This window comes from Desmodus rotundus, chromosome 8 (assembly GCF_022682495.2).
Source record: "Desmodus rotundus isolate HL8 chromosome 8, HLdesRot8A.1, whole genome shotgun sequence".
Lineage (NCBI taxonomy): Eukaryota > Metazoa > Chordata > Mammalia > Chiroptera > Phyllostomidae > Desmodus > Desmodus rotundus.
Window position 1 is genome coordinate 89,990,709 of NC_071394.1, and position 13,965 is coordinate 90,004,673.

The window sequence follows — 13,965 nt, forward strand, 5'->3', positions numbered from 1 at the left end:
TGTTCTTTTGGCAGGAACTGTTGTGGTCTTTCGAGTTTCTTTCTCTCCTGAACCCCTCCCTAAGTTGTCCAGCCCCTGAAGAGTGCCCACACGCTGCGTGGGGATGCCTCACTGGGGCTCACAGAGGCGAGCACTGCCGCCTTTGCCCAGGAATATCGCAGGCTCTCTGCCCCCGCTGCCCCCACTCACCCTGAACAAGGCCAAACAAACTGTTGGGTCATCAGCCCTGACCTTGGCACTGGTAAGCACACAGGGCCCGACTCAGGGGCTCTTGCTCCCTGGTAGTGCGCCCTGGTCATGCCACTGTGCCCTCTCCTCACAGGTACCTCATCAACTTCCTCCTGGACGCCACCGTGGGCATGCTGCTCATCTACGTGGGTGTGCGTGCCATCAGCGTCCTAGTGGAGTGGCAGCAGTGGGAGTCCCTGCGTTTTGGCGAATACGGTAACGTACCACGGACACTGGAGGGGCATGGAGGGGGATTCCTGGAGGGAGCTCTGCTCCTTGCTCCATACAGCCCTCCGGGCCCATGGATTCAGAGAAGGTTCAGGAACTGGTGGGTGTCTCTTCTGTAGTGAAGGAGATTGTTCTGGGGCCATCCTCCTGCTAGTGTCAAAGTGCCCCACGTCCAAGGCCTGTGGGTGCTTGCCTCACTGCTTTGGCTCCTGCCTTGGTAGCAGGAGACACCCTAGATGCAGGGAGGGGGAACGACGTCACCTCTTCCACCAGAGGGCATTGGTGGCCCCACCTACAGAGTCATGAGGCCACTTAACTCTACTGAGCTGCCCACCTCATCAGAGAGATGGGGGTGGCTCTTGGTCTGGGAGGTGCTCCGTGGGAAGCTGCTCCTCTGTACTGCATGTCTGTGCTTGTCCTGTGTTTGGACCATTTTATTACTGGGGCTTGAAAATTCAGGACTGGAGGGTCCATCCCCCTGGGACCAAGTCGCCTTGCCACCTCCTGACTATGGGCTGGCCCCTCAGCCAGCGTGTGACACGTGTAGTCCCCAAGGACACCAGTTCCAGCCTCACTCACAGAGATAGAACTTAAGCAGCTTATGGACGCTGGCCCAGCTTTGACCCCACACATCTGGGCAGACCCCGTGGATTACAGCTTGGGTAGGAGGCTGCCTGCGTGCTGATCCTAACCACAAATGCAGCACCTTCTACTCCATCCTCCCGGAAAAACGGCCAGGTGTGGCCTCAGCAGGGCTGCTGGCGAGAGGTGCCGTCTCTGGGTCTTCGTCGCCTGGTGATTCAGGCCCCAGGGTTTAGGGGGACAGCAGCTCTCTCCCACCTTCAGAGCTGGCCCTGCTGTCTGGAGGGTGGGTCCGTGTTCTCAGTGGGAGCAGCACGAGTGGAACCTTTGCCATGAAAGGTGCACACGGGTCGAGGGAAGGAAAGCGGGTGGAATTCTGGCTCCCCGCCCCCCTGTCCTGGGCCCAAGGGCTGCTCACTCCTCCATGGTGGAATGCGCAGCAGGGACTGACATTTGTGAAGGGGAGCCAATTCATGGAGCCAGCTGTGAGTGCCTGGGGTATTTCTAGAAATTTTAGTAGTTGTCTGTCCCCACTGAGGGGAGATGAGCTCAGGGAGGGCTTTTCTTAGCCTCGTCACTTGATGCCTCATGAGTCACTGACTTAAGATAGTGTTTGACACACAGCATGTGCTCCTGTGGCTCCAGGGAGGCTCCTGAGGAGCTTCGAGTCATTGACTCCTCAGCTCAGAGGACAGGAACGGACCACAGCGGCATCATCCTCATTTATAGGAGAGGCGCCCAGAGTGGCTGAATGATGCAGGAAGCTCACTCAGCGAGTGCACAGCAAGCGCAGGGGGTGGGGCGGGGGGAGGTTGCTCATGGCTGCCGCACTGGGTTCCTAATCCTCCCATCACCTCCAAAAACAGTGCTTATAACTAATTATTTGCTGTTAAGGTCCCTTCTGGTAGGCAGCGCTTTTCAACTCACCTGTAGCTGACCAGTGCCGAGAGAAGTCCACCCCACAGCTAGCTGCATGCCAGTCAGGTCTGGTCCTAATACACCAGCAGCGTGGAACCCTCTGCTCCCAGTGTATTTCCTCTGCACCCCCAAGAGCAGATTGAAAGGCAGAAGGCAGTGGTTGTTTGACTCTTACTTCCATGCCACCTTCCTCTTAGCTGTCGGGCCTGCCTTGGCCCCTGCCCTTGGGCCATCTGCCTCTGCCGTTGGCACCCGGAGACTCAGTGCCTCCTGATGAAGCTGCCTTTATCAGGGACCATCCCGAGTTCTCCCACCCTGGGTTGAGGAAGGATAGTGTGCGTTCCGTTACCTGATTTTTATTTCTACCAATTTCTTTTGTTTCCAAATAATTTTGTTATTTGCTATAACAAATTATCACAAAATCAGTGGCTTAAAACAGCACAAATTGAGGATCTTACAGCTCTGTGATTCAGAGGTCCAGCGTGGGTCTCATGGACTAAAGTCAGGGTCTCAGCAGGACTCGTTCCTTCTGGAATCTCTGAGGGCAGCAGCCATTCCTTGCCTTTGCCAGCTGCTCAGCCTGCCTGTGTTCCTTGGCTTGTGGTCCCTTCCTCCAGCCCCAGAGCCAGCAACAGCAGGTTGAGTTCCTGTCCCATTGCATCGCCCTGGCTTTCCACCACCTCCTTTTACTTGAAGTGCCTTGTGATGACCTTGGGCCCTCCTCGGATACTCCAGGAGACTCTCCCTGTCTGAGAGTCGGCAGACTGGCAACCTCCGTTCCCCTCTTCCATGTTACCTGACACGTCCACAGGTTCTGGCGACTAATGCGTGGCTCTCTCTGTGGGGCCGTTACACTACCTGCCACACCTGTTAACCAGCTCATCTGCTTGAGGCAATAATTCCATGTAGGCCCCAAAGCTGTCTTCTCAGGTAAATGAGGGAGAGGAGAGTGTTTTCTAGTGGCTTCCATGGTCCCTAGAAGAGGAGGCGGACTTGCCAACAAGAACACAAGACTTGGGGAATACCACACAGCCCTGAGGGGCAAGGCAGGGTCCAGGCAGCACGTGGTGTCTGCTGTGTGGTGACAGGCTGCTCATCCCCAAGCAGACGCCCTGGAAGCAGGGCTGTGTCCCTTGGGCACTGGTGGTCTGCGGGCCTGCTGCCCGTCCCTGTCCTAACACTGCCCTCGAAGCCTCTCTGGATAGACTCGCCCCCTCCCTTCGGCTCCTGTTCCTGTGATTTATCCTGGGGAAATAACTCAACATAACAGCTCCTGTGCACCCGAGGGTGTCCCGTGTGGTACAAAGCGGACACAGCAAGAATGCCCGGCTTGTTTGTCCTCAAAAGATGAGACCGCGGGGAGCACAAGACTCTCAGGTGGAACAGAAATGAGACAAACCCGCACCTGTGCGTCCGTCCTGCCCATCCCAACGTGTGCTCTGGACGCACATCAGGAAGTGGTGTGTGAGAGTGGGTGTCACTTGATTTTTTTCCTTTTTCACCGTGTTGTTTTTTTTTTGTAACTTCTTTATTAAAGCATCTAAAAGAAAAAAGAGGCAGCTGTAGCTGAGTTGTGGCTCTGAAACTCAGCAGTATGAGCAGCAGGAGGCAGATGGGGGAAACATTTCCTCTTTTGGCGCTCACTCAGGAGGAAGAGCAGATGGAGTAAACACACTCTGTGTACATACGTAGGTTTCCTTTTGATATTAAAGAAGGGTTGCCACTTTGTCTGTTGGCTTTCAAACACGCTAGTCCCAATTCATAAATACTTCCTACCAGTACTCTCTGTCTGTCCTCAGCCTTACTTAACAGTTTTTAACAAATGTTTTGATCTGTTGTTTTTGAGAACTTTTCTCAGTAAGGTCAGGCGGTTTACTGAAAGAGTTACAAAGTGCCACTGAAAGTCTAGCTGGGAGAGATCGTGCTTCTGAAATGACTTTTTGGCTCAAGTGTGTGCTACCCCAGAAGTGCAAATAGGATGGCCTCAGAAGCAGCAGTGCCGCCTCCCCGCGTACTGTCTGCACACTTCTCCCTAGGTTTTCCAGAAAAGGGAATGGCCGGGTGGTGTGGCCATTCCCGCTGCCTGAAGGCATTCCCGGTGCTTCCACTGGGTGCAGCAGTAGGCTCCGGCAGGGCGGGGGCCGCCGGCACTGGTGCCTGGACGGGACTGGCCATAGTGTCAGATGAGAAGCTGGAGATTTCTCTCTGGGCCACGTTCTTTTCCCAGCCTGGCTTGGGGCCTTTGCCTGCCCTGAATGTTACTGTCTACCCCCTCTCCTGGCCAGCTGTGGTCAGATAGCCCCAGCAGCCTCCCCACCCTCCCGACTCTCCCCTGGGTCTACCATTGGGGAGACGTGTGCCCCCCAGAGGCACCATCCCGGGGGTGCTTCCTGTCACCGAGGATGTAGATCTTTCCCTGGAGGGGCTAGTCCTCCACTCTTCATCAGGTTCCTTCTGAAACGTTCTGGAGGCCCTTCAGGCCCTGGTGTGCCCCAGCGTGGACTGGTGGGTGCCTCCGCTTCTCATGCACAGTGACTGACGGGATCACAGGTAGACCTTGGTCCACCCCGAGGGACTCCTTGCCTTGAGGACTTTTCTTCCTTGTCCCCAGGCCAAGGTGTTTTGGGGGGCTCTACCCCAGACAGAATCTGAATTCCTCCAGAGTCAGATTTCTGCTTTCAGGGCTGAGGCAGCAGGAAGGTGGGGCAATGGAGAGAAGGGGTAGATGGTGAACAAAGAGGTTGTTGCCGCCTTCATAATTCAGAAACATCGGCCGCTCCCGGGTGGGGGAGGGTGGACAGCAGCACAGTCAATGGAAAAATCAACAGTGGGTAATAATAGCAGTCTTGCTTAACACAGCTTCTGCTGCCAGCGGACAAAAAGCACCAGCTCTTCTGAGCACCAGCAATAGGCACTTGCTAACTTTAGTGCTTTTTGATTATATCTTAGAATCTCTTGAAAGAAAAGCCACTCTGGTATCCCCAAATTAGGAATTCTCTGATTTTGTTTAAAACACCCACGTTAGTCTGCCTGGGCTGAGCTGATTCTTGATGCTTTGGGGGCTCATTCAGTAGCGGTAGAGCCAGGGCTGTGGTGTGGGGCAGGGGAGTGAGGGCCGAGAGGGGTGGTAGGGAGCGGGGCAGGGCCTGGCCTTGGTCGGGTGCGGTCCGGGCTGTGTGTGACTGGGCGCCCTGTCCCCGCAGGAGACCCTGTGCAGTGCGGCGCCTGGGCCGGGCAGTGTGCTCTTTACATCGTGATCATGGTTTTCGAAAAATCTGTGGTCTTCATCGTCCTTCTCATACTTCAGTGGAAAAAGGTTTGCCTCTCGTCTCTCCTCTAGCAGTTGCTTGGTATGCTAAGACAGCACTTCCCCCTTTCCACTCCCCCAACCTCAACCCTGTTGGAAAACCAGCTTCGTAATTTCTTAATTTGTTTTGTTTTTTAACTCCATGTATACGAAGTGCAGTTGGTCTGATGTGGCAGCTATTGGCGACCTGTCAAGAGAGTAACCAGTCAGTTTTTTACACCATCCACTTCAATGACACAAATGCCCGCTCTAGATTAAGCCAAGGGAACATACAAACCCAATGGAAACCCAGTCTGTCTGATACTAGTCTTCATGCCTTGTAACTGTAAATGCCAGGCAGGGGTTCTTCACGTTGGCAAATGTCTTCTTCACACACCGCTGCAGGCCAGTGCTTCAGCCCAGCCTGTAGGTGCCGGACGCAGCAGCTGGTCACGGGCGGTTCCCCAGGCCCCTGGCCCCAGCGCTGTGCAGATAAGCCTCCGCTGCCCACCCCTCCACGTGCCCCCAGGACACCAGCCAGAGGGGCCTTGGAAACAAGTAGCTTGGCCATCCTTTGGTTTTATTTGTGGCTGAATTCTATTTTTTAAGAAAATAAACCAAGGCTTTTTAGAGCTGTTGTCCTTCAGGAGGTGGTTGGGGTGCAGGACTTCCGTCAGAAGGTGGTCTGACTCTTCGTTGCCAGGATCTGTCGTGACCTCGCTCCCCGGGTCTGCACCGCAGGGAAAGCCGCTGAAGCACTGACTGCTCCAAGTGGTCTCCAAGGGGGTCCCTCATAGCAGTCAAATCCGGGGCCTGCGCAGCCCTGTGTGTGAGGTGCTGGGGTGAATGTTCAAGCTAAGTCCCCCTCTCAGGGCCTCGCGGGTGATTTTCCCTCTGCCCCTCCTTCCAAGTACTTTCTCTATGGCCTTCCCCCACCTCACTGCGTCTGCTTCTCCTTACAGGTGGCCCTATTGAATCCTATTGAAAACCCAGACCTGAAACTGGCCATCGTCATGCTGATCGTCCCCTTCTTTGTCAACGTCAGTGCCATGTTGCATTTTTAACCCCAGTTTGCTCTCTGCCTTCCGGTTCCTGTTCAAAGTTCTGAGTCTGACAGAAAACATACCTTACAGCTCTCAGGTCCCTCTGTGTGAGCATTTGCCACCTCCCCACCCCGACCGCAGCCCGGAAATGGCAGGGATGCTTCCTCACCAGGCAGGACCCCTGCTCCGGGGCCTCTGGCAGCGTGTCTGGCCTTCCCTGCCGGCGGCCTTCTGCCGGGAGTCCCACCCTTGTGTGACAGCGGCTTCTCATCAGGATCGTTAGGGTTTCACCCCGTCATCCATTCTTGACCACAGAGTTCCAAGAGAAGCTCACGAGCACACTGACTAGAGGTTAAGAAATAAGAGAGGAAACCGTAGAGGAGCCTGGGTTTGACAGACGTGGCAGTGGGTGCTGGCGGACCTGCCTGGGCCGGAACGGGACCAGGAGCCTGGAGACCTTGGTTCCAGGCCCTGTTCTGCCAGTGGCTGTCCTGTCAGTCACCGCCATGAAATCCTTGGGGTAAATAGGGCAGGATTTTCTCTGATAAGAAAGCAAAGGAATTAGAGGTTAGAAACCTCTTTTCTTAAGCTTCTGAGAGATGGCAAGGGGACTGGGCACGGTTTTTCTTTCCCTAGTTCAGGTGTTGTAATCTGGAAGGAATGGGAAGGATTGGGGACCTGGGGGCCGCTCTGCATGCTTCCATAAGGGGCCTATCCCAGAGTAATCCACACTTTTCCTCCCCACAGGCTCTGATGTTTTGGGTCGTGGACAATTTCCTCATGAGAAAGGGGAGGACGAAAGCTAAACTGGAAGAAAGGGGAGCCAACCAAGACTCGAGGAACGGGAGCAAGGTCCGCTACCGAAGGGCCGCGTCCCACGAGGAGTCGGAGTCAGAGGTAGGGCCAGGCCCTCGTGCTGCTGACCTGAGGATGCCTCTGGTCTCGTGTCTCACGCCAGCCAGGGGCAGGGAGACGAGGCTGACAGTTCCCAGCCAGTCTAGACCCATCCCTACTGTCCCATGGGCCTTCCCCAGGGGAAGGAGGTGGAGCCCCTGGGGGGCAGGGGGCTTCCTGCTACATCCCCTAAGCCAGTGGAGAAAGACAGGAAAGGGAGGAGCGGCCTTGTTCCAGGGAAGCTGGCAAGGACTCATGGGCCTGACCGTTGACCTTTAAGCATTAAGGTGTTTGAATCCCTGCCCACCACTAATGAGCAAGGGAAGTGTTGGCTGCGGCAGCTGGAAACTTCTGAAATGTAGGGGTAGCCAGATGTCCCAGGGGGAGCCTCATCTCCTCTTATTTTCATGTTTCTTAACTTAAAGGTCTGGACTTAAGGGATACTCCTGGTCAGAAACAGGAGCATGAGGCCAGACTGCGTGTCCTGGGCAGCCAGCCGGCAACACGTCACACTTCTGTGCTGCCCCCTGAGTGTCCTTGTTCAGCTTCCATGGTGTGCTAACCATTTCGCTGTGGGGGGCCCTCAGAATGGCTGAGAGAAGGTCTCCCCAAGAGGCCTTCAGACTTGTGGGTCAGGAGAATGCCTGAGGATGCCTGAGCTGCTCCTCATAACTCTGTTCTGAGACTGAGGTGGCAGCAGAACCCGGCGAGGACGCCGGGGCAGTCTGTTTCTCTCCTGGGGCACCCGGAGCGAGTTTTGAAAGCTGAATGAATAGGTGGTAGGACAGCGAGCAAGCCCTGGAACCTGGCCTGGGGCCAGGCATGTTGTAAGAGCTCAGTGAACATGAGGTGAATGACAGCGTCACAGGCAGAAGCAGCTGCTCCAGATCAATCGTGGTCATATGGTTTGGGGTTCGGGTAATAATGTAAAATTCATTATGGCCAGAGCAGCCTATATTCCAGAAGATAAGACAGAATAACAAAAAATAAGCTGGAGGCGAAGGCCTGAGCTAGGTGGGCCAGGTGCTCTGTGGTCCAGGCCGAGGGACCGGGCGTGCCTGTGCAGGCGGTGGGGAGCCACAGACAGTGTTGGATCGGGGGCTGAGGCGGGAGGCAGGGAGCACTGTGGGCGATTGGCCCCGGGAGAGGTGGTGAGACTGTCCCAGCCTGGAGTAGGAGGAGTCTCACGTGCGGGGCTGCGCCTTGACTTTCCATCCCGGTGGGAGCGTCCTCGTGCTTCCCTGGTGCGCAGAGGTCTGAGGGGCCAGGCAGGTGGGCAGTGAATGAGTGTGGGTGCCCCGGGCGCCCTGACTGCAGGCCCAGTCATTCCAGGGGCTCACAAAGGCAGAGCACTCCTGCATTGGGTGTGCCCCACAGATGTGTTCTTTTCCTTTTGAAAGGGGCTTTTCACTTTGCAATTGCTGAATTTGAGGCAGCTTCCAGGGCCTGGGCCTCCATCTGTCAAGACTGGGCTGTTTTGCCAGGATGGCCTTGGGCTGTGGGTGCCTGCTGAGTTTGCTCTAACTGACTGGGTTCGGTCCCCACTGGAGGCTGGGTAGAGAAGTAGGGAGCGCCTGCAGGGGGCAGGGTGTGTGGACTCAGTGCGGGTTTCAGTAGCCCTGGATGGGATCTGGAGGGGCCAGCGTGTCTTTCTATAAAGGGCGGCTCCCCGTCACGCTCTTCTACAGAAATATGAGACCAGGGCCTCCTGGAGGGGCTGGCACCCCTATGCCGGGGTCCAGGGAGGGCAGAGGAAGATGGCACCACTGGTGGTGACTCAGGGACATGCCTCTCCACTGCCTCAGATCCTGATCTCAGCCGATGACGAGATGGAGGAGTCTGACATGGAGGAGGACCTCCGCCGACTGAGCCCACTGAAGCCTGCGAAGAAAAAGAAGCACCGCTTCGGGCTGCCTGTATGACACATTCCTGTGCTGGGGTCAGGTCTGGGGACCCAGCCTGCTGCCAGCAGCAGATGATGGTCACTCTGCAGGGTCATTCCTCCCTCCTCTCTCTGCCCCTCCTCTTCTACCTCCATGTTCTCGCTGTCTCTGCCCACTCCCAGACGACTGTGACTTGAGAGAGGGCAGGAGAGCCAGCGCCGAGGGGCGTGGCAGTTGGAGGTCTCCACTCAGTTGCACTACAAACACTGACCAAATATGCCAGCAAGGCGTGTCGTGTGTGTGTGGTCGTCGTCCTCCCGGTGGTGTTGTGAGGGGCCCAGGAGCCCTGTCCTGTGTCTGGCGGGGTGGTGCTGAGGAGAGACACACACACACACAGATTGTGCAAAGAGCCTTCCCCGAAGGCTTGGGGAGTGAAGACGAAACATGCTTTGGGCTAAAAGTCACTCACTGCTGAAGTTGGAACCACAATGCTTTCTTACTCGAAGTGGCTTTTATAACTAGTACTGATTTCTAAAGTCGGGTCTGCGAGCTGTCACAGTGTTAATGTTTTGAGTATGCGTTTATTTCCTATGGGACTAATGGGCAAAAAATAGATTTCTAAGTCTTCCGTATGCTGTTGACTTTTATATTTTTAAGTTATATTTTCATACTATTGTATTTAAAAACTTTTTAATTCCCAAAGAAATGGGTTTGTTTGCCTTTCGTGGGTTGTGAACTGTGGGAGGAAAAAGCTGAGAGCTTTTTATTTGGAGTATTGCTAGGTAACCTGTGGTAAGCTGAGGTAGCGAACCAGCAGGAAGGGAGATGGCCCCTTACCTGGAGTCAGCAACACCGTGGTTCCGTGAAGGTCAGGCCTGAGCGGGAAGCAGAGGGTCAAACGTGGACCCAGTGTTGGACACGCCAGGCTGCTTAGCACTTCTGCTGGCTGGGTGGAGGTCTTAGTTAAACGGGACAAAGAAGAGTCTAGGAGGTCTGTTTGTCCAGAGTTGAGGCTATGAGGCCACTTCTGTTTGTTCCCTGCCTGTCGTCAGAGCCTCCAAATCTGCAGTTTCAAATGTCCTCTCGGCCTTCTTGCCTCCCACTGTGCAGCCTTCAGAGCCAGCTTCCCGACCCAGCTCCAGGTCAGGCTGCCCCGGGCCTGTTATCTCCTCCACTTTTATTTTGCACAAGAGTCTGGAGAACACCTGCCTGACCAAATGGTCCTGTTTGTCACGTACTCCGGGGCTGTGGTGTGGCTGCATCCACAGACAGGACGAGGTGCTTCTAAGCTATGTCCCCTCCTTGGGGAGTGGCCACCCCTCAGCCTGGGCACAGGCCCCTGTGGCTGCGGGAGTCAGCTGACCGGGGACTGCCCTGCTGTGGAAACGGCACGGTGGAGCACCCAGTGTTGTCCCAGCCAGAGGCACAGAAATCCACACTGCTGAGTGTGAGCTGCAAGGGAGATGGGTGGGGAGGCCACACCGCCCGGAACCTTAGTTTTAGACCTACATAAACATGTGTCTCACTTACGAAGATTGGGTCTGAATTGTGGCATTGAGCCAAGCTGTTCACCCAGGCATGCTGGGCATGGCCTCTGCCTGTCATGCGTCTGGGACATGGCAGGGCCAGCCTTGAGGAGGCCTTCTCCGTCCATCCTCTCTAGGAGTCCACAAGCCAGAGGGGCTGAGAGGAGCCGGACCCTGTAACTGCGGTGGGCATCTGCAGCTGGAGAGAAGAGGTGAGGCCGGGTGGTGCCTCGTGTGAGATTGGAATCTGTCTCCTTTCTCATGTCGCCTCCCCTCACATTTTACGCCCTTCACCCCCTCCCATCCTCTGGCTGTGTTAGTGGGTGTCTCCACAAGAGATACGGCATTGGGAAGACCAGTCCCTTGTGGCCTGGCTGACTCTCCCTGTCAATCCGATTTCATTTTGATTTGAACAACCTGTGCCCACAGCTGTTTCTTGAACCTTCCTGAGCTCACAGTCGAAGCTTCATTTTCAGTCTCGAGCCCCTAATGTTTCCAAACTGCAGATGGGGTGGGGGAGCCATAGTCTGTGAAATAGGGAACCCGGGTTACATGGGCCTCAGGTGATCTGCTCACCTCAAGGCTCGTCCCAGTGCCTGCTGGGAAGTGGGTTTAGTGGACAAAGAAGTTATGAGTGAGCGGTGGTTTCCCCCGTGTCCTGATGTTCGGTAAGGGCTGTAGTCTCCGAGCCACGCCTGTGTAGCTGGCTGACGAGGGGACGGTGTCTGCCCGTCGAGGGCCTGTGCTCTGTGAGGCTGGGCAGGGTGTCCTCCCGTGTTTGGCCTTGCCCTCCTCCCGACTTCGTGCACCCACACGCGTGCACACGCACAGCAGAGTTCGTACTCCCTGGGAGTGTGTCCTGTGCCACTGGGTCTTTTTTGTGGCACACTGCCCAGAGAGGGCGGACGCAGGGGGCCTGTCAGGACTTCTCCCGAGCTGCCCTCCGTCCCTGGGCGAACTTCCGCACCACCTGCTCCAAGGTGCCTTATGAGGTGCAGCTCTTCGCTCAGCCACACGGCGGGCCTCACTGTGCTTTGACACCGCTGTGTCATCCATAGGACCCCGACTGGATATTGTTCACTGTCCATCTTGTTTGTCAGAATCTGAACCTTGGCCAGGCCACCCATGACGGAAACTTGTAAGTCAAGGTCATGAATGAATTTCTTGTAACTAATGGAAGTAACCGGAAGAGGCAGAACTGTCGTAGCCGAATGGAAGAGATGATGTGGCTCTTCCTTCCTTTTGCTGTCAGTGGGATGTGGACAGTGGTGAGGAGGGATGTTGGTGGGATCCCGGGTAGCAGTGGCTGCTTGGTCCACTCAGCTCGAAGACCCTTGAGGTGAAGCCCTCAGGCACACTGGTGGCCTCCCGCCTCAAGCTTTAACTCGTGTCCCTTCCTGGCAACAGGAGTCCTGGGTTAACGGTGACATGTCACACCTCTAAAGGGAAAACATAGAAAGGCTCAAATCCACGCTGTGTCTTCCCCTCAGCAGCATAGGCCTGTAGGCTGCTGTCCAGCATCCCTGACTAACGGTGCCCCGGGACTGCAGCCCACTCTGCCCTGCTGACAGCAGTTTGCTGGCCTCTCTGCAGCCAGGCCAGCGTAGGTGACGCTGAGAGCTTCCCACCCACCAGAGCAGCCCCTTTGTAAGGTGTAGGGCTGGCTTTTAGAAGTTTCCTGCACTTCCAAGTCGGGGAGAGCTCTCTGTTCTACCCTGGGAAACCTTGGCAGCCTGAGGGCTTTGTCCTCAGTGAGGGACTTCTGGTCCAAGTGTTGTCGGTACCTTGAGATGCTGGGTGGGTGGGTTGGTTTAATTTGATTTCTCTTTTCATGAAGTTTATTAGAAATCCGACTATGTGAGCAAAAACCATGGCCTACTTCCACTGTCCGCCTCGGGGGCTGGTGACTAGGTGGTGGTACGATTCACAGAAACACACTTTTGAAGTGAAAGGGAAGACGATGTACTTACACTGTAAAATGGTTTACAATAAAGTTTGACATCTTACTACAGCTTTTTTAAAAAAAAGAAACCATCACTTTTGTGTTTGTCAGTGTGTGTTGTCTGGAGTCGAAACAGCTTAGTGGTGTCAAGAAAATTTCCCCAGTGGGTTGAAAGGTTGTCCCTAGGAAACAGAGCGAAAATGAACCTTACGTTGCCTCATAGCAGATGTGGGAACCAAAATCTGCTGAGAAAAAACCCAAACATGCTCTTACCATTTCCACTTCTCTGCGGATGTGACTAAAAGCTACTCTATGTCCCCTGTGGAGCAAGTAGTGCTGAGAGACGGAGGGTGAGAAGTAAACACCCCACACCCTTGTCCCTGAGGCCAGGGGGGCAAAGAAGGCTGGTGCCTCCCTGGGCAGAGTGAGCTGTGGGGGCAGTGCCGAAGGCCTCCTCCCGGGAGCTGGGTCCTCACAGGCCGGGCCTGCCCTCAGTGCCTCTTGGCCCCCATTCGGAGTCCTGGGTTTATGCCCAAGGCCCTTGGAAAACATTCCTCATGTCAGCACTTGTCTCAGATGGAGCCTGGCAGTCTTCGCATTGGCCCCCTGCGGTCAGGACCAGGCAGGAGGGGATTCGGGTGGGGTTTGAGGTATGACAGCAATGAAGTAGCATTCGCGATAACCACAGGTCAGTGCCTGGTTGGGTTCCGTCTGCAGGGAGCCTTCAAGGATAAAGATAATCTCGCATTTACTGCCCGCACCCACCTCGGGCTTAGGGTCCTGCCGGGGTTTTCCTTGCAAGGACAGGGGATTTAGAAGCCAGCGGTGGAGAACTAAGTGACCTTCAAAGGAGCCCTTGGGCCTCTCCCTCTCTCTACAGCCCAATACCTGCAAAGGGCTTCACTTTATGCCCCCTCTTTCAGCGCCCTGTGCCCTTTGGTGACCTTATCTTAAGCAGAGGTTCAGTGCTGTTTCCTGCCATCAGCTCACTTTACACAAAGCAGTGTCCTCCTGGTCCTTCCTGGGCACTTTACCCCCTGCCTTCTTCGTCCCTTTGCTAAATGTGCACTGGGAGCCAGACAAAGGACGGTGGCATCAGTCAGCATCCAACCACAGGTGGAGAGTGCCCCAGACTTCCCTGGGCTGCAGTTTCTCCACCTGTGAACCAGGGATACCCTGTGCTCTGAGTCCACCACGAGGGCCCAGGGAGCTCACAGTGAGCGAAGCTCGTGAGAGGCAGACTCAGGAAGCTTCCGCCCTGCTCCCAGGCAGGATGGAAAGTCTTTCCTATGGAACCCAGGGAAGGGGTAGAAGAGGGAAAGACAAGTTCAACGTGGTCCAGCCTGGCCCCGGACCCTCCCTTCCTCAGGGACACCCCCACACTGGGATGGACTGTCGCAGATGGACAGCTTCTACTGCCACACACACACACACA

General features: G+C 55.4%; 1 protein-coding gene across 2 annotated transcripts in view; it reads left to right on the plus strand.

Annotated features, from left to right (window-relative positions):
* STIMATE (STIM activating enhancer) overlaps positions 1–12,444 on the plus strand; it is a 55,642-nt gene extending 43,198 nt beyond the window's left edge. Inside the window, exons 4-9 of one of the 2 annotated variants that reach the window (XM_045192253.3) lie at positions 323–444; positions 5,160–5,272; positions 6,205–6,282; positions 7,033–7,182; positions 8,985–9,095; positions 10,726–12,444. In XM_045192253.3, the coding sequence (XP_045048188.1) occupies positions 323–444; positions 5,160–5,272; positions 6,205–6,282; positions 7,033–7,182; positions 8,985–9,095; positions 10,726–10,749 (598 nt within the window). In that variant the 3' untranslated portion in view covers positions 10,750–12,444. Of the gene's footprint in view, positions 1–322; positions 445–5,159; positions 5,273–6,204; positions 6,283–7,032; positions 7,183–8,984 lie in introns of both variants that reach the window. The other variant, XM_053929688.2, reaches the window with a different exon arrangement.
* The last annotated feature ends 1,521 nt before the right edge of the window (positions 12,445–13,965 follow it).